Source organism: Phodopus roborovskii, unplaced genomic scaffold (genome assembly GCF_943737965.1).
Source record: "Phodopus roborovskii unplaced genomic scaffold, PHOROB, whole genome shotgun sequence".
Taxonomy (NCBI): domain Eukaryota; kingdom Metazoa; phylum Chordata; class Mammalia; order Rodentia; family Cricetidae; genus Phodopus; species Phodopus roborovskii.
In genome coordinates this window covers 2,135,322-2,158,047 of record NW_026126433.1, presented here as the reverse complement: position 1 = coordinate 2,158,047, position 22,726 = coordinate 2,135,322, and the positions used below count along the sequence as shown (strand labels likewise).

At 39.6% G+C, this 22,726-nt stretch overlaps 1 protein-coding gene across 2 annotated transcripts in view; it reads right to left on the bottom strand.

Moving 5' to 3' along the window:
* Positions 1–2,669: 2,669 nt before the first annotated feature.
* Trpc3 (transient receptor potential cation channel subfamily C member 3) overlaps positions 2,670–22,726 on the bottom strand; it is a 64,103-nt gene continuing 44,046 nt past the window's right edge. Inside the window, exons 8-12 of one of the 2 annotated variants that reach the window (XM_051185796.1) lie at positions 21,791–21,986; positions 19,658–19,867; positions 15,936–16,019; positions 5,840–5,912; positions 2,670–2,820 (exon numbers count right to left, since the gene is read on the bottom strand). In XM_051185796.1, the coding sequence (XP_051041753.1) occupies positions 2,678–2,820; positions 5,840–5,912; positions 15,936–16,019; positions 19,658–19,867; positions 21,791–21,986 (706 nt within the window). In that variant the 3' untranslated portion in view covers positions 2,670–2,677. Of the gene's footprint in view, positions 2,821–5,839; positions 5,916–15,935; positions 16,020–19,657; positions 19,868–21,790; positions 21,987–22,726 lie in introns of both variants that reach the window. The other variant, XM_051185795.1, reaches the window with a different exon arrangement.

Below are 22,726 nucleotides of genomic sequence, written 5' to 3'. Positions count from 1 at the left end.
CTCCTAGGTCAAGGATTGTGCCAAAAGTTTAGCCTTACCTTGGGGGAGGGCAGCCTTTTGTACCCACAACCAGGCAGTTACTAACCATAGGAGAAGCTACTTCCTTTTGGTAGAAGGCAGAGACTCGCTGGGAACTGCTCAGGAGTATCAGGGAGTTGGGTGTGCATCCCAGTACAGGGGATGGGGCAGGGTAAAAGCAGTGCCCACCGAGCCTGTCATTACCTCCCTTCTCTACTAGTAACTCGAAACTACGAAGAAGGAAAAAAAAAATGAAACACAAGATAATGTGCTGGGAGAAGAAAGGAAGCTATCAGAAGGGAGCAGGAACCATGGTGGGCTGCAGTGAGCAAGAGAACAAAGTATAATGACACAGACACGACAATGCTATGATCAAACCCATTGCTAACCTAAGCCATAACCGTAAGTGAGGTAAATACAAAACAACAGGATGCCAGTTTTATACAAGTGAGGTAAATGGATAGAAATTGTATCTCAAGAGCTCTCTAGCTGCAAGGGAGGCATGGCCAAAAAGAAAAGAAAAAAAAAATGAAAATACATAAATGGTAGGGAAGCCATGGGCTTTACCTACGTACTCCTGCAATTCTGGATTCTGAGACTCTTCTGCTGTTTTCAGCCTTTTTCTAACCTCTATTAGGAAATTATTAACTATGTGTTCCGTTCCCTAGTTACAAACAAACATTTCAACATTTGGAACCTTAGACCATAATGTGAAAAAGAGAGAGGAATCGGGTGTGGTCCTTGTCATCACTGTTTCAATGCACCCATCGTAGCATTGTGAAGGGTCAGCAGACTGCATTGTTTTCTCCCTTTTCTAAACATAATGTTAGAATTTATTTCTATATTGTTCCCTATGGTGTTTTTCTCTAATCATGTCCCAAGCTAACGGCCAACTTGTTTTGTTTGTTTGTTTCTGACTGGTTCTTCCTCTATAATCTTGTGATTTACACACTGTAAATTGTTTTCATTGTTTTATGGTTATGTTCCAAGAACTGGCTAACTATAAAAATTACATATACTTTTTCCTATGATCATGAAAATAGCTAACTAAAGTAACAAATATTATGCTTTTGTAACCAAAGGTCAGAGCCTGACTATAGAAAGGCTCCCCAGCTTTTAGTCAGGCCATTTCTCTCTCAGACTTTCAAGGAGACTGGCATTTCAGTGTCTGATCCTGGTTTAGATACCATAACAACATGTCACAATGAAAAAAAATCACTATTTTATTCTGTTCAGAGGCATTGCATGAATTTCATAAAATTTGAACTGAAACTGATGAAATAATTCTACAGCAGTATACACACACACACACACACACACACACACACATATATATATATATATATATATTTTTTCTTAACTCCCCTAAGGTAGAAATTAGTTAATCTATGAGTTATAGGAAGCTGCAGTTGGTGTTCATTTTTATCTTCATGTCTAGTAAGTCTTTCTGTGTGAAAGCAATGATATCATTGTTTGTTTGTTTTTAAGACTAGAAAGTCATGTTGATCATGCCAGGCTCGGGGTCCCTCCATGCTGCTTGTGGATCAGGATGTTGAACTCTGAGCTCCTTCTCCAGCACCATGTCTGCCAGTGTACTGCCCTCCATGATGATAATGGACTAAACCTTTGGCACTATAAGCAACCACCTAATTAAATGGTTTCTTTTATGTGTTGCCTTGATCATATCTTTTCATAGCAATAGAATAGTGATTAAGATGCTCCCCATGGATTCAAAACCCAGAAAGGAGCAGAGGCAAGATAAGGAGTCAGCTGTTGATCTTATTTAGCAATAAAATATCAGAGATACACACTAGAAGATTACAAATAAATAAATAAATAAAATAAAAATAAAGCCTACAATAACCCCTAACATAAAAAATAAAACAAAACACTTCTTTATTGACTAAGTTCACATCATCAAACCACAAATACAAAGAGAATGGACACAAGCATCTATTTTAGAAAAATCTTTAATGATTGTTTTTGAACAACACTATGAAACTTAAATATGTAGAATAACTGTATTTCCAATCAGTTCATTTCACTGTTAAGTTCTTCACTTGAGTTTCAAAGGTCTTAGGATTGTCAGTGATGCCTAAAAGTCTAAGAAAAATCTCAATAAGTCGTAGCTCAGTGTAAAACTTCCTCAGTTTCTATTTTTTTAAAAAATTGCTTCAGCATTTGGATGAGAGGGTATGCTACATCACAACGGTCTTTTATCTGTTTTTGGATGCTATTGGCTGTTCAGGCCAGTTGGTTTCAACATTTACCAAGCACCTACTATGTACCAGGCACTGCACTAAATGCTGGAGACATAAAGATGAGATTGATGTGGTCCCTGTCCCCCAAGGAGCTTATAGTCTCTTAGAGGCCAACGGGCAATATAAAGAAAAAAATGACAAACATGTCAGTGACCTTAACACTGGGCTTCTAAATACAATAGCATGTCACTGCTTGCAGTGGTGAGGTCAATTGCTGTAATCAGTTTCATGTAATGGAAATCATTACCACCTAGCTTAATTTTAAAGTTTTGTATGATAAACGCAGTTAACACTAGAACTTTACACCATAGATTTTCAAGTATTTCATACTTAGGAGTATTATTGCCCACATTTGTGCTATAGTCAGAGCTTGACTGCGGGTTGCTGCCTCATTCACATCATTCACATCTCAGCACACTGGGGTTCAGTTTCTCACTGAGTTTATGAATCAAGAGAGCTAATTCTTCCGTTGCTTGGCTCTTGTCTTCCAAAAGTTCATAACGAAGGCTGGAGATATCCTGCTTGATTTCTTTCAGTTCACCTAGAGTATTTGTATTAAAAAAAAATGTGTAAATGGTGATTTGCTCTTCATATTTAGACAAAAAAACACCAAGTGAAATTTACTCAACCTGAATACATTTGCTTCACAGAGTCTCCAAGGTAGATATTTCAAATTATTCTTTAAGTTGTTTAAGAAAAGCCAACCTTAGCAGGATGGTGATGGCACAGGCCTTTAATCCCACCACGCAGGCAGGCAGAGGCAATAGGATCTCTGTGAGTTCAAGGCCAGTTTGGTCTACAAAGTGAGTTCCAGGACAGTCAGGGCTATACAGAGAAACCCTGTCTTGAAAAGCAAAAAAACAAAACAAAAAGGGAGGGAGGGAGGAAGGGAAGAAAGGAGGGAAGGAGAGAGGGAGGGAGGGAGGGAGGGAGGGAAAATCCAGCCTTTAAAGGCATAATGACCTTTAAAGGAGCTCTAAAGTATTTTGTGTCTGTAATAGTAAAACTCAGTTTCAAGAAGTGCCTTTTGTTGTTTAAGATCAAATCCTGTGTAAGTCAGGCAAGTACACCTGCCACTGGGTTATGGCCCAGCCTTTCTTTAAGGTACAGGGTTAGCCAACTACAACATTACTCATAATGTTAAAGCAAATGATTAAGATGTGTTTTCATAGGATTAAAGTAAAAGCACACTTTTGGAGTGCATGATGATGCATGCCTTCAATCTTAACAGTTGGGAGGCAGAGGTAGGTAGATGTCTGTGAGTTTGAGACCAGCCTGATGTACAAAGCAAGATAGGAGACCCTATCTCCAAAACCAAAAAACAAACAAACAACCCCTCCCCCCCAAACAATCATGCTGTTCCCTTGCTAGACACAAGGAGTCCTTTTGTTCCCTTTTGGCAGATGGTTGACACACAAACATCTGTCAGCTTCCATTGCTCAACTAAAAATAAATTGCATTAATGTGCAAATACATAGAAGTGAATTTATGTCAAACTTGGTGAAGAGAAAGGAAAGATACAAAGGGAGCTGCTCATTAGATAGTGGTAAGAACATTGGGCTGGGTCTGCCTGGTGCAGAGGCAGGTTGTCAGGAGCAGAGGAAGCCAGTGGAGATGTCCCCTGCAGCATGCAAACTCCTGTCTCTCCAGGAGAGACAGTGCTGAGAGGTTAAAGCCCAGCTGCTCCAAAAATTCAGTGGGGCAGTACTCTGAGCATACATGGATTGCAATGGAAAACAGGACTGTTCTGGGGAGTCACTTAACTGTGATGTAGAGAAATCATTGGCATTGAAAGTAAATTTAGAGACAGAGATCCTAAGAATCCATCCTGATAACCCATGAAACTCAGATTTCATCTTTTTTTTTTTTAAATAATAGACTAATATGAAAAGATATCTCTGAGGATATTTCCCTTTATTAATAATCTTTATTTTTAAGTGACAAATAGTGATTATAAATATCCATTGGATACAATGTAGGGTAGTTGTTTATCAGGACAGTTTCATGATGCTTTTTAAGTTTAATTTGTATGATTAATGATTATAATTATGGAGACAGAGCCCCATGTAACCCAAGCCTCCACCTCACTGTGTAGCTAAAGCTGGCCTTGAACTCCTGACACTGTTGCTTCCACCACCTGACTTCTGGCATGACAGGCATGTGTTACATGCTCCAGTATGTATGTTTTTTTTATTATATAAAATGTCAAATGAACTATAATTCAGTAGTAGAGCATGTGCATAACATAGCATGTATGGAGTCATGGATTCAATTCTTAACATCACAAAACAACAACAAAAAACAAAACTAAAGATACCATGAAAATCTTTTCATTTTAAGAAAGTCTTAATAACTCTTATTCAAGAGTATATATCAGCCATTTGTGAATTCATTTTGTGGCACAAAAAAAAATCAAAAAGTACTTCCTGTGGCATATGGGAAAATAGAGGAATAATGTGGTCTGGTTTGAAATAAGTCTCGTGTGCTGAGTGAAGGTTCTCCCACAGTGAGCTCCTTCATCTCTAGTCCCTCTTTCTTTGCTTCTGAATCCACTGAATATAGGATTCAGCCTTGGACTTTAGCCTCCCAGATAAAAAAAAGAATTGCCTCATCAAATATGCTTATGTGCTATTAGTCAACTTTCTTATTAAGAACTTCCTTCAAACTTGATCTTTACCAATTTCCCTTTTGGGGCAAGGGTTCAAATGCTGATCATTTTTGGCACTATTACAGTCACATGACTTTCCATGTACATTAGCTAGCTCTGTATTCTGAAAGAGGCTATAGAACAACTGATAAGATTTCTTTTTCTACATTGTCCATTCCAATATCACCTTCTTGAGCCTATTTATAGGCCAGCATAATAGGATATTTTTCCCGGTCCTTCATTATATATTAATAGTTTTTTTTCCTATTAACATATCCCACTGGTTTGACTCAGATTTAAAAGGGACTCATTATGTTCACCAGGAAATGGTTTCAAAGCCCATTCATCAATACCATTTGCTAAGTTAGCCGTTCTCTTATCAGGACACACAGATCTAGTGGCAATTTATCTGGGTTGGAAAGAAGCTTCCATTTATTTTTAATTATGTATCTCTGTGTGTGTGTGTGTGTGTGTGTGTGTGTACATGTGTGTGTGTGTATGTGTGTGTTTGTGTAGGTGTCTGCAAATGAGTACAGGTGTCTGCAGAGGTCAGAGGCATTGCAAAGTCCCTGGAGCTGGAATTACAGGTAGTTGTGAGCTTCCCCAGCATGGATGATGGGAATCAAACTCAGGTCCTCTATAAGACTAGCACTTGCTCTTACCTCTCCAGCTCCAGGTTTATTTCTTTCTGATTCTAGTCCTGTGCTGTGGTGCTAGCCTTCAATCTTTATTTATTTATGGTTTGGGGCTTAAAAACCTTTTCTTGACAGTGTTTTGCTATGCCATTCTGATTGACCTAGTACTCACTATGTAACCCAAGGCAGCCTTGAACTTGCAGCAATAACCCTGCCTTAGCTCCCATGTTCCTTAAATTAGCTATGAAGAAAGGTGTTTCTCAACTGGAGATGCTTACCTTCATTCACTTCATCGTTTTCTTTGTCGACTTGTGCTTTCAAAACATACCGTTTTATGAGTCTTTTCATTATCTGCTGTTAGGCGAAAAGAAATAATTGAATCAGTAATGATACACATAAGAACATTCAGTCTACTCTGCAGAGCCTTACATGCCTGTAGAGCAAACAACACGGGACTGGGCTTTATATGACCATTCTCAAGAATTGTCCAAGGTGCAGAATTTAGCTCTTTCACTTTCTGCTGGAACTTACTACATAGCCCACATGCTCTTTTCTTTTTTAATCTTGCAGTGAAAGAGCTTTTGTAAAAGTTGGGTTGGAAGATATTAACGGTTATCTTTCAATGGATAGTTTCTCTCTAAAGTGCTTTGAACTCTGTTATCACCATATACACAATGTTATTTATCTCTATTTGAAAAAATAAGTTAATATAGGGTCAAGGCAGAGCATTTGGAAAATAGAACAACAACAGAAATAAACAAAATCACCGATAACCACCATCCAAACATAATTACTGTTGTTATTTGGGAGCGGGTTATTCTAGTATCTTTGTGTTAGATTTTATGTGTGTGTGAATATATTTATAGTTATTGTTACATTTAGTGTTTTCTGGATTTCACATATTTTGTTGCATTACATGTTTGTCATCATAGCAACACATTTTGTGACTATTTCTCTAAGCCAAAATAAATATTCTTAAAAATGTTCTTAGATGATAATTGTTTATTCATGAGAAAAAATTAATTAATACCATATATAAAAATGAATTCCAGTTGACTGTACATGTGAAAAATAAAGCCTTTTAATCTTTTAGGAAAAAAATCATTATTTCAGATTATATTTCTTTGGTTTTGGTTTTATTTTTTTTGAGACAGGGTTTCTCTGTGTAGTCCTGGCTTTCCTGGAACTCACTCTTTAGACCAGGCAGGCCTCGAACTGGCAAAGATCCACCTGCTTCTGCCTTTGCCTCCCAAGTGCTGGGATTGAAGGTGTACACCACTACTGCCAGGCACAGATTATATTTTTTTAAAAAATGAGATAAAAATTCTATTTACAATAGAAACAATGGTAAATTGAACTTCATTGTGATTTAGGAACTTCTACTTATACAGATACTACTAAAAAAACAGAAAAGGAGGTCACAAATTGGGTGAAAATATTAGTAATTTCTATAGTTGAGAAGAAATTTAGAATCAAATACAATAACTTTAACAAAGAAAATTTCAAATAATCAGTATTTTTCAACGGGGAAAAAGACACCTAGATATTTCACAGAAACGGAATCATAATTGGTAACAAACTTACAGAACACCCTTACAGTCTATTCTAAGGACACACATATTATAACAAAGAGGAGATGCAGGTTGACATTTCATAAAGAAAATGAACAAGACATACATATGATAATGACAAGGGCTGGAGAAGCTATGAATCAATGACAATTGTTAAATTGTCCTGGCTTGAGAGCAAATGGACAAGACACTTTGGAAACAATTTGGTGTTATTTTCTAGAGTCCAACACTGGCAGAAAGTTCACTGCACACGTGGCCAAGAGACATGACAACAGAGTTAGAAGCAATGTTATCCTAAGCAGCAAGAAGCAAACAATCCAGACAAGCATCAGGAAGCAAGGAAAATCGAGTCTCATAGAGTGTGATCTTCCTGTGTTCCTTCATCTAATTAATGAGCCACAGCCACACACACGGGGTGAATCTTAGAAGCCCGATGCTGAAGTTGGGCATGGTGGCACCTGCCTTTCATTCCAGTATTTGGGCACATTTGGGACTTTGAGGACAGCCTGGTCTACATAGCAAGACCATGTCTCAAAACAAAACCAAGCAAACAGGAAAAGAAACATGATGATGAATGAAAAAAAAAAAAAAAGCTGTGTTATAGAGCTCAGGACCTGGTAAGTCTAGGTTATATATATTCCTGGAATATTCCTACATGGCATGAACCTACATTTGAAAAGAAAACCAAGAGGGTAGGAACCCACACTTCAGGAGAACAATTGCCTCTTAGATGTTGGCAGAGATGTAAGTAAGACAAGGGAAGTGACAACTAAGGGCAACAAACCAATACTGCTGTTACTAGGCTGGGTGTGGCTTTGCACATTCACTAAGTTGCTTCATAATTCAGTATGTGCTGTAGTATTCTTGTGCATACATATATCACACTTAAAAGATAATTCAGGAAAGGAGTGAAAGAATTGTGAGAATGGAGAAAACAAGTTTTAAGGCAGTAAAACATTTGAAGCTAAGTGAAGTGTGAGATACTAAGGTGAATAAAAGGGGGTGGAGATTTAGGGCAATCTGCCAGTGTCAGAGAAAAACGACAGCTAGGAGACAACAGGGGTCACATGGTATTAAAAGGCCCATGTTCCCAGTCGTACTACAACCCAAACCTGCAGGAATCAGCACCCCAAACTGCAAGTGGGGAGGACTGGGGATGAGAAAGCACAGAAGGCAGATCTGGGACCAGGATGCCTTGTATGATCTGAGGGTTAATGTCAAGCAAATTTATTAAGAAGTACATCATCCTATATGCTATTTATAAGAGGAGAATGGGCCAAGGTGAGCAGAAAACTAAGTCAAACAATGTTGTCAAAGAGAATGTAGGATATCTCAGACACAGCTGCCTCAAGACTGTTGAGCACAGGCCTTCAGAGGGAAAGGTTGGGTTTCCAGGAGCTGAAACCTTAACTCCTTCAAGACCGTGGCCCTAGCCCCAGCTGCAGCCTTGCCAACTGTGGCCCCAGGCAAGGACACAGAACTAGTGTTCCCTTTGTCCATTCATCAGAGCCTCTGAGAAAGTTCTGGATCCACCCAGCGCTCCATTCAAAGGAAACCAGACTAGGAAAGACAGATCTAAAGCTCACTGAATCATTTACCATTTACTGAGAGCTAGTTTTGTACTGTAGCATACACACATGCACTCTCTCTCTTTCTAAATAAATAAATAATGGTGGAGAGACGGCTCAGTCATCAAGAGCACTGGCTGCTCTTGCAGAGGACCAAGTGCAGTTTCCAGTACCCACCGTGTGGCTCACAACCATTTGTAACACCAGTTCTAGGGCATTGATGTCTTTTCTGAACTCTATAGGTATCAGGCATATATATGGTACACAGACATAAATGAAGGCAAAATACCCACTCACATAAAATAAAATGATGACTAATAATGATAGTAATAAATTAAGCAATGACTATTTTATGAGACTGACACGCCCCCTATTGCGCTAACAAGGTACCTAACAACTATTTTTTAAAAGAGTTGGGGAATATTATTAACAAGTGATGCTGAGTCATGGACTATCCTATAGGAAAGCCAACAAGTTGATCCTTGCCTCACACAGTATTTTACAAATGCGGCAAGTGGATTGAAGACATAAATGTATGAATTAAAACTTTTAGGGAAGCATTCTTGGTGCTCTAAAACAGTGGTTCTCAACTTGTGGGTTGCATATCGGATATTCACATTATGATTCATAACAGTAGCAAAATTGCAGTTATTGAAGTAGCAGAGAGTAATTCTATGGTTGGGGTTAGCACAATGTGGGGAACTGTATTGAAGGTTGCAGCACAAGGAAGGTTGAGAACCACTGCTCTAAAAGATATCCATGAGATGCACTTTCAAGTCAAATGAGATATTTTCCCCTATTGTCCTAGGATTAATAATAAGTTCCAAACTTGTTAGAGAGAACACCAGTTACCTTACATCTAAGGACAAGTTTTCACCACCATCTGATCCACACCACTCCCTCGGGGCAGTGATTCAGACCAAAATGGAATTTGCCTCCTACCCTCTACAGACTCACAAGGAAAAGGCCTCCTGAGAAACAAGGGCTCCTGGGTCCTATAACTCCTTTATCCTCTAATTGTTCTGTGTGAAAGGGAAGGAATGCTGCCTCTGAAGCCTTCTGTCTCTGAGAAAAGGAGCTGAGTGACCTGATCTCTGCTAACTGCAGTCCTATGGACATCAGGCTTGCTGGAGGCCATTAAGACACAGGCAGGAACAAGTATGAACTACCCTGTGCTCTGACTGACAAACATCTAATCTCACTGTGGAAATCAGGGTGGAAGGTCCTGGAGAAACTAACCGAGAACTACCATATGATCCAGCTCTGCTTCTCTTGAGTATGTATGTATGTCAGGGCCCTACTTCAACACAGCAGAGAGATTCCCGAACATTCTAATTTATTGCTGCACTCTTCGCTATTGACAGGGAATGAAACCTGCCTAATGTCCATCAATAGATGGATGGATAAAGAAAATATACAGGTGGAAGTTTGTTCTGTTCTAAAAAAAAAGAATGAAATCATAATATTTGTAGGAAAAAAAGAACAGAACTGGAGATCATTATAGTAAGAGAAATATTTCTCTCATATGCAGAACCTAGACTTAAATTAATATAGACCCAATGTTCTTTTTAAACACCTTGCATTATTTATTTGTTTACTAACCAATAAACTAGTTAATCTGTGTATGTGTGTGATGTGTGCATGTCTGTGTGAAGGGGGCTGCATGCACAGGTAACAGCATGAGTATGGAAGCCAGAGTGTGGTCCTTGTCTTCTACCTCAGGTGAGGGGTTTTTGTTTGCCAGTGCACACACCATGGCAGCTAGCCTGAGTTTCTGGGGGCTCTCCTGTCCCCTACCCATCTCACAGGAGGAGCACTGGGATTACAGATATGCAAGCATGACGGTATTCAGTTTTATACAAGTTCTAGGGATTCCAACTCAAGTTTTCATGATTGTGTGGCAAGTACTTTACCTAGTGAGCCATTTCTCCAACCCAGTGTTGACCCCAACACAGTGTCACTCTAGCCTGGGTTTTTCTCACATTCATGAAATCTTAAGGAAAAAATAAACTTTTATTTTTAATTGTGTGTGTGTGTGTGTGTGTGTGTGTGTGTGTGTGTGTGTGTGTGTGAGAGAGAGAGAGAGTTTCTGGGGGTGGGTTGCGATTTGCCTGTGAGTAGCCAGAAGAGGGACCCAGAATCCCAGGATCTGGAATTCTAGGTGGTTATGAGCCGCCTTGCATGAGTGCTGGGAAGTGAACTCAAGTCCTCTGCAAGAGTATATGTGCTAATGAGCACCTCACCAGCCCCTATGGCAATCTTCTTGCCTCTGCCTCCTGGGCGTTAAGGTTATAGGCACACACCATAATGCCTGGCTTTCTTTGGTCTTTCATTTTTGGAGCAGATAGGCCATGTGTTTTGTAGTTGACATTCCTTATCTTTTTTTCTTTTTTAATTCTGAGTTCAAGTGCTTGTAAGGAAGCTAAGAAATCCTTATGTTATCTACTGCTCAAAATAGAACTACAACCACCAAGCATGTAATTAGAAAAAACTCTTGTAATGTGAAAAAAGACATACCCTCAGATAGTCATTATCTATATTCATTATCACATGACTATATTTGTAATAGTCAAAAGGTAAAAAATGAACTAGATATTCTTTGAAAAAATGAACAAAATGGTTGATTGACACAGCAGAAGTTTTACAATAATAAAGAATGAGATATTCGTGTAGCAATATGGAAAACTCTTGGCAGCAAAAAGAAGTATCTGCAACAATTTTTATTATATTATTTACATACTTAGAAAATACACAAGTAAGGAGCTAGAGAGATAGCTCAACATTTAAGAGTGCGTACAGCTCTTCCAGGGGTACCAAGTTCAATTCCTTATTTATACCCATGCTGGGCAACTCACAACCACCTGTAACTCTGGCTCCAGAGGATCCGATGCCTTTTTTTCTAGTTTCCACAGGCACTGTATTCAGTGTACACATACCATCCTCCCTACATAATTAAAGATAATAAATCTTTACAAACTAATCCAAGCAAACAAACAACCCCCACAAAGCTAGTGTATAGAGCTATGAATATAGTTATGTAACTGGTAAATATACAAAAGCAGGCATGAGAAAAGCACACATAAGACATAAGGAGAAGGTGAAGCTCTCCATGAAGGGGAGGAGACAAATTAGCAGAGCAGGAGTGTTTTAATTGCACTGATGACTGAACAATGCCAGAAGAATATGTCAGAACATTAACATTTGTTAAAGCAAGGTGTAGTAGCATAGATAAGGTCACAACAAGTAAATAAGCACTTTTCTTGGTGCTATAAGCATTTCAGCTGTCAAAGAAAATGAGAATAACTCTGGATTTAAAATTGTCTTCTGCTGAACCAGGCCCCCTGAACATGGGTGTCAGTTGGGCAGTTGGGGGCCTTGGGCAGTCTATGGGGCCATTGGCAGTGGAACTAGTATTTATCCCTAGTGCATGAATGGGCTTCGGAAACCTACTCCCTATGAAGGGATAATCTCTCAGCCTAGGTACACGGGGGTGGGGGTGGGGGGGTTGGGGAGGTAGGAGGGTGCTAGATCCTGCCCCAAATGATGAGACAGACTTTGATGATCCCCATGGGAGGCATCACCCTCCCTAGGAGTGGATGGGGTGGGTGGGATGGGGAGATGGGGGGAGGAATGGGAGGATAGGAGAGAGAGTGAACTGGGATTGGTATGTAAAATTAGATTTTTTAAAAAATTTAAATAAATATTAATTAAAAAATAAAATTATCTTCTATAAAATGATTTTTCTTAAAAACCTCTTGCCAAATTGTTTATGGAGACAAGGTCTTGGTTATGTAGTTCAGGCTGGCACCAAATCCATTATACTCCTCTCTTAGCTTTATAAATACTGAAATCACAGATGTGTACTTGCTTTCAAGCCTGGACTAAAACCTCTTAAAAATTAAGGTGGGGGATTACTCAATTGGTAAAGTGCTAGCTGTATAAGAATGATGTCCTAGGCTGGGTGTGGTGACTCACACCTTAAATCCCATCACTCAAGAGGCAGAGGCAGAGGCAGAGGCAGGCAGATCTCTGAGTTCAAGGCCAGTTTGATCTACAGAGTGAGTTCCAGGATGACCAGGGCTACATAGGGAGACCTTGTCTAAAAAAAAAAAAAAATGAGGACCTGAGTTTAGGTTTATAACACCCTCATAAAACCATTGACAGGGGAGGGACAGACTGGTCCCCAGAGCTCACTGGCTAGCCATCTAGCCAAATCTGGAAGTGTTGGGTTCCTTGAGATATAAGATAGAAAGTGACTCAGGAAGACACCTACAATTGACTTTTGGTCTCCACATTCACAATACACCTGCACATATACAAACCTTTGTGAACTTGTAATAAACATACACAAATAAGAATTGAGGGGGAGGCAGATGTCTGGGAATAACAAAAAAAAAAAAAAAAAAAAAATCTCTGAATTTGAATAAAAGTCTTTACCAGATGAAGTTCCATTGGTATTATTCAAGAAAGCCTAGAAGCTAAATTTTCACACTCTCTAATGTAATCTGCTGCAAGATATTTTACATGTCTCCTGAAACTATGCTTAGAAAAAGTCTATGGAAGCTTGCACTTACTGCCCGAAGGGAAAAATGACAGAAAATAGATTGTTTTAAAAATTCATCTGGAGTTCACATGTTTCTAGAAGCAGTCTGAACAAGGTCTCTCTCATCAACAAATCCTCACCAAAGGGAAAATAAATAAGCTTTTTATCTCGGGGAAAATTACGTATAGAGGTATAAAACTTTCCCCTTCAAAATTTGCTGTGTTCAAAGCTAGGCTCAGTGGTACTCATCCTCTGTCACAGCAACAGCAATAGATAGAGAAGGCCAGTCTCAGCCATCCTCAGTCACATTCCAGAAGAGCTGGGTGACCTGAACTTTTGAACATTAGAAATAAATTGTGTCTTCTTCCAGCCATTCAGTAGTTGCTATTTGGCAGTTCTGGGAGACTTCTTAACAAACTAAATGTAATAAATATAATGACACAAGACCCAAGAACCTGTACAAATCTGGGCATGATGGCACACACACACCTGTAAATCCCAGCATTCATTGGGCAGAGGCAGTAAGATCAGGAGTTCAAGGCCAACTTCTACTTACTGAGTTTAAAGACAACCTGGGCTATAGGAGACCACATCTCAGATAAACACCAAACCAACCAATCAACCAAGCACCCCCCCCAAAATAAAAAAGGGACATCAGAAAGAGCCAAGTGTCAACTCTTGAAACACTAACCTAATATTCATAAAAATATCAGCCAGAGATTTTTTGTGAACAAGACAGACTAACTAAAATTCCAAACTTCAAAGAAAAAAATGAATAGTCAGGTAATTTTGCAAAATAAAAGTCATGAAGTAAAGGATATCAATTTGTACATGCTTTTTTGTGTTTGACTTTGTTTTAAAGTTATGTATGATCATAAAGCATTTGCAGATAGATCAACAGAACATAACAACAACAACAACAAACCCTCCCAGGAATAAGTCAATTTGGTATAGGAGTTTAGTAAATGAAAAGCCAATAGAAAACAAAATAGTATTCAACATAATGAACACAGATGAACCTAATCATCAGGAAAAACTAATTTAGACCTCCATACCTCATTACATTCAAGTATATTCTACATGGATTAACTATTTCATATGAAATAGTGAAAGAACCAAATGCATGTAAGTTTAAAGGTCATTTACATAATATGTCTTTTAAAGTACCACATTAGATCCCAAAGCCATTAAAGCCTTTTAATGTTGACTGCAAAAATTAAAAAGTCCAGGACATGAAAATAACAGACAAAACAATTTAAGGCATTCACATATTGATGAAAAACCTTCTTAGCTCATGTCACTGGTAAAGGTTGATAGTTTAACTATTAAATTTTTTATCTTAATTGGTAACAGAAAGGCACATAGATCATTAAACATGACATGGCCAAGTTTAATCACAATAATCACACAGTAAAAGCACTTGACTATTTCTGTGAGGCTGAAATAAAATCCCTGGCTGGCTTTATTTCTAGCAATAGAAGACAGGGAAATGAAATAAACTAAGTACCACCATCTGGCAGACTGTAGTCATCAAAGAAAGGCTTCAACAAGCAATTAGTCAATAGAGCTTGCCAAGTTTTCCTCTTCTAAAGAAATTACCAAGAGGTGAGTTATGCCCATTAATTAACATCACAGACATGTTTTGATCCTCTCTACACCTTAGATATACTAGAATCTAAAAGAATTGAGGGTCAAAATGACTAGTCAGATGAAACAAAGAACTATAGTCTCGTCTGTTCTAGATAACAGTGTTCAAATCTGCATGTAACATCATCATTCAAAAGATATTGTAAAGCTATACTGACATAATAATAGAGCTCAGCAATCATTTGCAAAATAGATTTCATGGAAATAAAAGTCAGTGAGGTATACCAGATCTTATACTGAGAATATCACTTATTCTAGTATACTATATCCTCTACTCCTTTCCCCAGAGCAGAGTCCATACAAATATTTGTTTTTTTTGGAAATTATAGAAATGCTTAGTGGTTGCTTTTGCTGAGGGTCAAGGTTTGATTCCCAGTACCCACATGGTAGTTTACAACCACTTGTAACTCCAGTTCCAGGGGAGCCGATGCCCTCTCTGGCCTCCATGGGCACTAAGCATTTATGTGGTGCACAGACATACACATACACACTCACACAACATATAGAACTATAACTTAAAAAACACACTCACATAAAATATAGAAATATAACTTAAAAAAAAAAAAACTTCGTTGCCAACACTGCAAAGGAAATCCTTCTTGCTGAGCCTGGTGGTACAGGCCTGTACTTCAGATTCTGGAGAGATTGAGGAAGGGGGACTGAAAAATCCTTCCTGGGCAACTAAGTTGGAAGTTAAGCCAAGAAACTTAGAGAGACTCTATCTCAAAATAAAATAAAATAAATAAAAAGACTAGCACTGTAGCTTGGGCAAGGCCCTCGGTTCAAACTTCAATCTTAAGAAAATAAGAAGTAAGGAATTTTGATCTTAAGAAAATAAGAACTAAAGAAACAACAAAAGCCCTCTTTTTTTTTTTAGCAAAACAAACAAACAAAAAACAAACACAAAGAGAAAAAAACAAAACAAAGAGGTTGAGTTTTTAAAGTCCCTGAAGGCTTTACAGTATATATGAAGAATGTATGATTCCACACATACAGAGACACACAAGGAATCACACATGATAGAGAATGGCTAAGGAGTGCTTACCTGATAGCGTGTTGGCTGATTGAGAATGCTGTTAAAACTGTGTGATTCAAAAACTCTCGAGTTAGACTGAGTGAAGAGGTTTAACTAGGAAAAAATACAATTAACCTAGTAAATTAGAATACATTCATTTGGAATAAGAAATATAGTCTATTTGATTCTCTTGGATGGCATTTCTGGAGCCAGCACGTTTGAGGAACATTTTGTGTGGGCTGATTTTATGAGGGGTGGGGGTTTAAATATTTCCAAAGGCAAATATCTGTGTGAGACATGTGTACCTTCATTAAAGCACTGGCAAGATACAGTGTAACAGAGCTGTTTATTAAGAATGTATGTTAGAAGTTTGCCCATACCTGGCATAAGTTTTCCTGGGGATATGCATCAACCATCCAGAACCCCAATGCCCCTGAAGTGGCTTGATTGGTTGCTGAGCTCAAGTTCCTCTCCTAAGTTGAACAGAAACCTACCATGGGTGTGGGTAGCCTTACAAGTATTTTGAAGCCCTACAATACCACCTAAAATAATACTTCTTCCCAAGCATCTTGCCTTACTCTGAGCAAGGATCAGACCTTTGGAAAGAACTGGGTTCAAGAATGAGGCTTTGCTCTCTGTCTCATCTATCTATCTATCTATCTATCTATCTATCTATCTATCTATCATCTATCTGTCATCTATCAATTATCTTCCATCTATCATCTATTTTTTCTGTCATTTATTTTCTACCTATTATCTATTTGTCTGTCTGTCTACTATATCATCTATCTATCTGATATCTATTTCTCTATCATCTATATCACCTATCTACCTATCTATCTATCATCATATATCCTCTCTCTGTATGTGTTTGTATGTGTGTGTCTCTTTCTCTGTCCCTGTGTCTCACCTCAAGTTTTGAGTAGGCAGGAGAAGAATGCTAGCACTGAGCCTAACCCTGTCCATCCTTCACACAGGCACGAGCAGGGCCATCATATCATTCAAGGGCAAGCTGCCATGTACAGGAGGTGATTCAAAAGTGCCCCCCCCCACAATTATATTCTCTCTACCTCCTGAACATCACGGTGGCAATTCAGGAAGGTATGGCAGGCCAGGGCAGAAGTGACAGGACTGGACAAGTCCTCTTGTTCACTTTTTTGCTAGGACCTGCTACTTTTCTCTCGGCCACTGGAGGCCAGTATCTGCCTGCTGACAGAGCTTAGCTGACCCAGCAGGGAATCGTTTCTTAAAGTCCTTCTAAAGAACAGTACAATAAAAAGGAGTTCAACTCAGTGTTTAGCTGTGGGTGTCTGCTTCTGCTTCCATCAGCTACTGAATGGCTTTCTGGCAGTACACGCTTAGCCCTTTTTCATTCACTGGGGAGGGGTGGTGGTGGTGGAGGGGTAGCCAGCTTTCGATGACCTGGGTGGCTCTGCCTACTGTTAGGACTGACAGTGTTTGATAAAGGTTTTGTCATTTTAGGGAAGTTCAGCTACTTAAGTCTTTATTATTACAAAAAAAATCCTCTCAAGAGTGGGGTTTACACTGTTTTGTGCATCAGAGAACATCCCTTGAAGTTTTCTTTCTGTAGGTAGCAGAATTCATGGACTTTGGACTTGAAACGGTCATAATGCACATGGTGGCACCAAAAACCAAGGGAGTAGAGACTTAGGCTTCACTGAAGGCATACAAGGAGAGCTGGCCAAAGGGTGCCCACTCCTGCCAAACTCCTGGATTCCAGTTGCAGAGAGGGAGGAGTGATGAGCAAAGGGGTCAAGACCAGGCTGGAGAAACCCACAGAGACAGCTGACCTGAACTAGGGGGAGTTCATGGACCCCAGTCTGATAGCTGGGAAACCAGCATTGTACTGTCTCAGACCCCCTGAATGTGGGTCTCAGTTAGAAGGCCTGGGCAGTCTATTGGACCTCTGACAATTAAACCAGGATGTATCCCTGGTGCACAAAAGGACTTTGGGAGCACATTCCCCATGGAGGGATACTCCCTTAACCTAGAGGCAGGAAGGCCCTACCCCAAATGACTTGACTGACTTTGAAGATCTCTTCTGGAAGGCCTCACCCTCCCTGGGCAGTGGATGGGTGATGGGATGTGGGGATGTGGGGGTTGGTGGGGGGCATGGGAGGATGGGAGGGAGAGGGACCTGGGATTGATATGTAAAATAAGAAAAAAAGTCAAAGAAAGAAAGAAAGAAAAAGGAAGGAAGGAAGGAAAGAAGGAAGGAAGGAAGCCTGGATTCCACCCATGCTCTGTACTGGCTTCAAGCCAGGTGACCTGGCAAGGGGTGAGTTACTCAAATGGCTTCAGGTGTCTCAGCTATAAAACTGGCTGGGATAATGATATCCACTTCACACAACTGCATGAAGTTTAAACACACAGCAAAGCAGCGTGGAATCTGACAAGGATGGGCACGGATGTTTGATGAGCTGGAGTGGGGGACACCCCATTTAACCCTCTCAGAAGCCCCATGACTTTTCCTCTTTTAGCTGAAGCAATTTATCTGTGTGGCTTGCTGATAGGTCTTAAGAGCCAGAGCTCAGACCCAGGTTTATTTAACCCAGCAGCGTCCCCTTCCTCACATGTTCCCGCATCTCGACATGTGTGTGAGATGTTATTTGAACAAGGCAGGGACAGCCAGTCACTGATGCAGGGTCTACTAGCACTGAGAGACCACATCCTAGTCACACAAAATGTATCGAGTAGTCACTTTCTTTTCAGCTTATTTTTAGGTGCTGGAGTTCAAACCGAGGGCATGCTAGGAGGCACTCCAAGCACAATGTCACTTTCTGTAGGAGTGAGATTCTTGGAAACACACGTCTACCTTTAAAAAAATAAGGAATTAAGTTGCATTAGAGAGAAAGCCTCTAACTTTGCTCAAGAAGGCCCATGTTTGCTCCCTAGGTGTCTACAGTGTTACAGTTGGAGACCATTTTCATCGTTTTTTTTTTTTTTTTTTTTTTGAGAAAGAATCTCACTCTAACTGGTCTCAAAAATCACAATATAGTTCAACCTGGCTTCAGACTCGGTATCCTCCTGCCTCTACCAAGTGCTGGGATTATGAGCATGCAGCACCACACCAGGCTCCGTTTTCACAATTTTAGACAGAAACAACAGTCTCATTCATTTGTTCCCATCTGCTTCCTTCCCTGTTATTTTAAATATGCCCGCAATGTTGTGTCTCCTACCCCAGTTCTATATATGGAAACTAAGTTCCTAGTGATGAAGTGTCACCATGAAACTCTCACTTTCCTAGTTAATGAATGGCTTCAGTGGGTCAATTCAAAGCTTTATTCTTCTTTATAAAGAGCATTCATTGCTATTTGGGAATATGCTCACGCTCGTATCTATGACATGGCACTACAGGAAAGATGATTTTGCTCAGTCTCTCTAAATATAGTGCTAGTGACTATGCATATGCCAAGGGGAAGGCCTGAAGTTAGAGTTACTTAACTTCAGGGTGACTGCTTCGAAGCACGGGAACATGGACGGACAATAACTTCTGCTTTCATGTTTAACAAGCTTTTCGTTTGCTTGTTTATATTATGGCACTTTACATAGGGCATAGACTAAGTGACTATTTGAAACACTCTGCAGATAGTATTAGTCTATGAGAGACCATGGAATAGACAGCTAACTTCAATATCTTGTAAGATCTCAACAGAAATGAATGAACAAGCATCAAAAGACAAAGGCATGGAACATTTGTTTTCGGATCTTGGCATCTTCTCAATACCTACCCTGGACTTCGAGTTACCCATGCCCAACTCCAGATCCTTCTGAAGTCTTCTCCTCCTGCATTTGGAAAAGTTAGTGATCCGCATGATGAAATAAACAAAGGATTTTGGACTAGGGACCAGACTGAAGGGTGGAGGTAATGTTTTTCCATCATCAAAGTAGGATAACCAAAGTTTTGAACGTGCAAACTTCCATTCTACATCGCTGTCATCCTGTCATAGAGCAAAACTCATTGTTAAAGTAGTAATGAATTTCTAAAATTTATTTTATTGTGTGTGTGTGTGTGTGTGTGTTTCTATGTGCTTGTGTGTGTGTGTGTGTGTGTACACATATCCCTGTGATGGCCAGAAGAGGGGACTGTAGTTATAACTGTGTAGTTGTGAGCCACCTCACAACTGTGGGTCCTGGGAACTAAAGTCTGGTTCTCATTCCCTTCAAGAACAGTGTTTGCTCTTAACTTCTAAGACATCTCTCCAGCCCCACAGTTACTAAATTTTACTAGACCTGATGTATGTTCTTACAGTAACTACATCATGTTTTAAACAATTAAGTAATTAATTGCATTTATCTGCATGTGATTCCTACATGTGTACATGATATAGAATCACATATATGCTATTCAAATGCTTTCTCTTCTACACATCTCTGTCTGTACCTACTGAAACGTAACCAGCAATTCCCATTCCTCATTCCAAGGTAAAGCAAAAAGGCAAGAAAAAAAATTCAGAGTCAAAGAAGGATAAAACTATTAGTCACTGTCTCCCTCTGTCATCCCAACCATTTCTTCACATTCATCATTGTTTCTCATTCTCTGCCTCCCTCCCTCGTTTCCCAGGCCCATCTATTCCAGGTGGGTATAGATGCTGTGTGCTTTACTCTAAAGGCTGCATTGATTTTTGCCTTATTCATCTTAATTTGTTTTGTATTGAGGATTTCACACTATCACAGGCTGGCCTGGAACTCACACTCTAGCTTAGGTTACCCCCTGCCACTTCCTCCTAAGTGCTGGAAAACAAGCATATGCCAACACTCTTCACTGGATCAATTGCATTCTGAAGTTTGTGTTTGTACTACATGTCACCAAATGTCACATAAATCCTACCAAGGCCAGGACTTGTCTCCATCTTTGCTTGTTCCTAATGTTCCCCAGGGTGATTGGCTCAAACGTCCTCATTGACAAAGAACATGAAGCAGGGTCACAGGTTTAGGAAGTGGGCACCTTTAATCCCCAGAGCCTATACTGATGCGACCATACATTCAGACATCTACAGTGCTGTACCTTTGGCTTCTGTAGGATCTACTGCACTGGTTAACCCTGATTGGCACTGTGACAGGATCTAGGCTCACTTAAAAGATAAATCCTGGGGCATTCTTGTGAGAGAGATTTTAGGGTGAGTTAATTTAGGTAGGATGGCCTACCATAAATATGGGTAGTTGTGGTCCAGGACTGCATAAAATGGAGAAAATGAGGTAAGGACCAATATTCATCTTTCTCTGTGTCCCAGCTGAGACTGCAGTGTGACCAGCTGCCTGAAGCTCTTGCTTTCCCCCACCTCGATGTACTGTCTGTCAGCCCAAACCAAACTCTTCCTTCCTTAATTTGCATTTGCCACAGCAACAAGAAAAATTACTAATACGCCAGCCCCCTGTGTTGAGGACACTATATAAGGAACAGCCATTACCGAAATGTGCTTAGACGCTAACTGTGGTGCTGCACACCTGTAATTCCAGCACCTGGGAACATGAAGCAGACAGGACATCATGAGTTTGAGGTCTTGGTAACATAGTGAGGTCCTGGGAAGCCTGGCTATAGAGTGAGACTCTGTCTTCAAAAAACCAGATTAGCATAGCTGTTCGGTGGAGGTAACACATGTCTAAGCAAAGACACTAAATCCAAAAGAGGGAGACATTTAAAAAGTGCAAAACCATGAAGAAGGCTATGGAACCAACACGTCCAAATTCCAATGCAGAGTAGTTTCCAGGGACTGAACATTTTGTCTAAAGAGTCACCTCAACTGCCGTATCCTCCACCAGGAGCAGTGCTGGGTGGCTTAGGAGTAATAATCCCCCTATAGGCAATATTTCCAGTCAATAGTCTTAAAGCTTTTGAGACACAGGGGGTGGGAAACACTTACCTCAATTTCTTGGTATGAGCTATTTATCATAGCAATTAGCATGTTGAGTAAAACAACTACCATAGTTACATTGTATATTCCATAAAGAACATATCCAATATTCTCTATGAATTTGTGGTCATATTTGAGGACAACAGAAGTCACTTCGGACAGTCCAAATATGGACCAAAACAAAGTCTTGAAACTTTCTTCCACACTGTTGAAAAATTAAACAAAGTAGTGAATAGTTTTTAGCGTTAAAAAGTAAAAATCAAAATGTTAGTATCTGATGCTACACAGATGTAAAATATTATTGTAAAATACTGTCATCATAAACTCCTAACAGTTACTTTAAAAGAAAAATTATTACTATTTACTTCATGTGTACTGGTGTTTGTTTACATGTATGTGTATGCACCACATGCATGCAGTGCCTGTAGAGGCCAGAAGAGGGCGTCAGATACCCTGGAACTGGAGTTATGAAGTATGTGGATGCTGGGACTTGAACCCAGGTCCTCTGCAAGAGCAACCAGAGCTCTTAACTGCTGAGTCATCTCTCTAGCTCCTTAATAATTGTTTCTAATAAAACATTTTAAGATAATGTTATGATATTTTATTTTTCAATTTTTTTGAGACAGTATTTCACTATGTGGCCCAGGCTGGCCTTGAACTGATCATCCTCCATCCAACTTCTAAGTGGTAGGTTTCCAGGCACATGCTACCATGTCCACATTGTTACTGTACTCAGTAGCAAGTATCCCCTGAGATTTGCAGGAGGTGGTATCAATGCTCAGCTTCACTCAACAGGAGGAAGATTAAGTGACGTCAAAACACCCACGCTTTCCTTCTGGAAGGATGGAAGTTAAGAGACTGATTTTGGAAGTGGTTTGGAAGTTTAAATCAAATTTAAATCAAATTAAAACTAAATATCCACTTCAAAAGAGGATGTGCAACTCA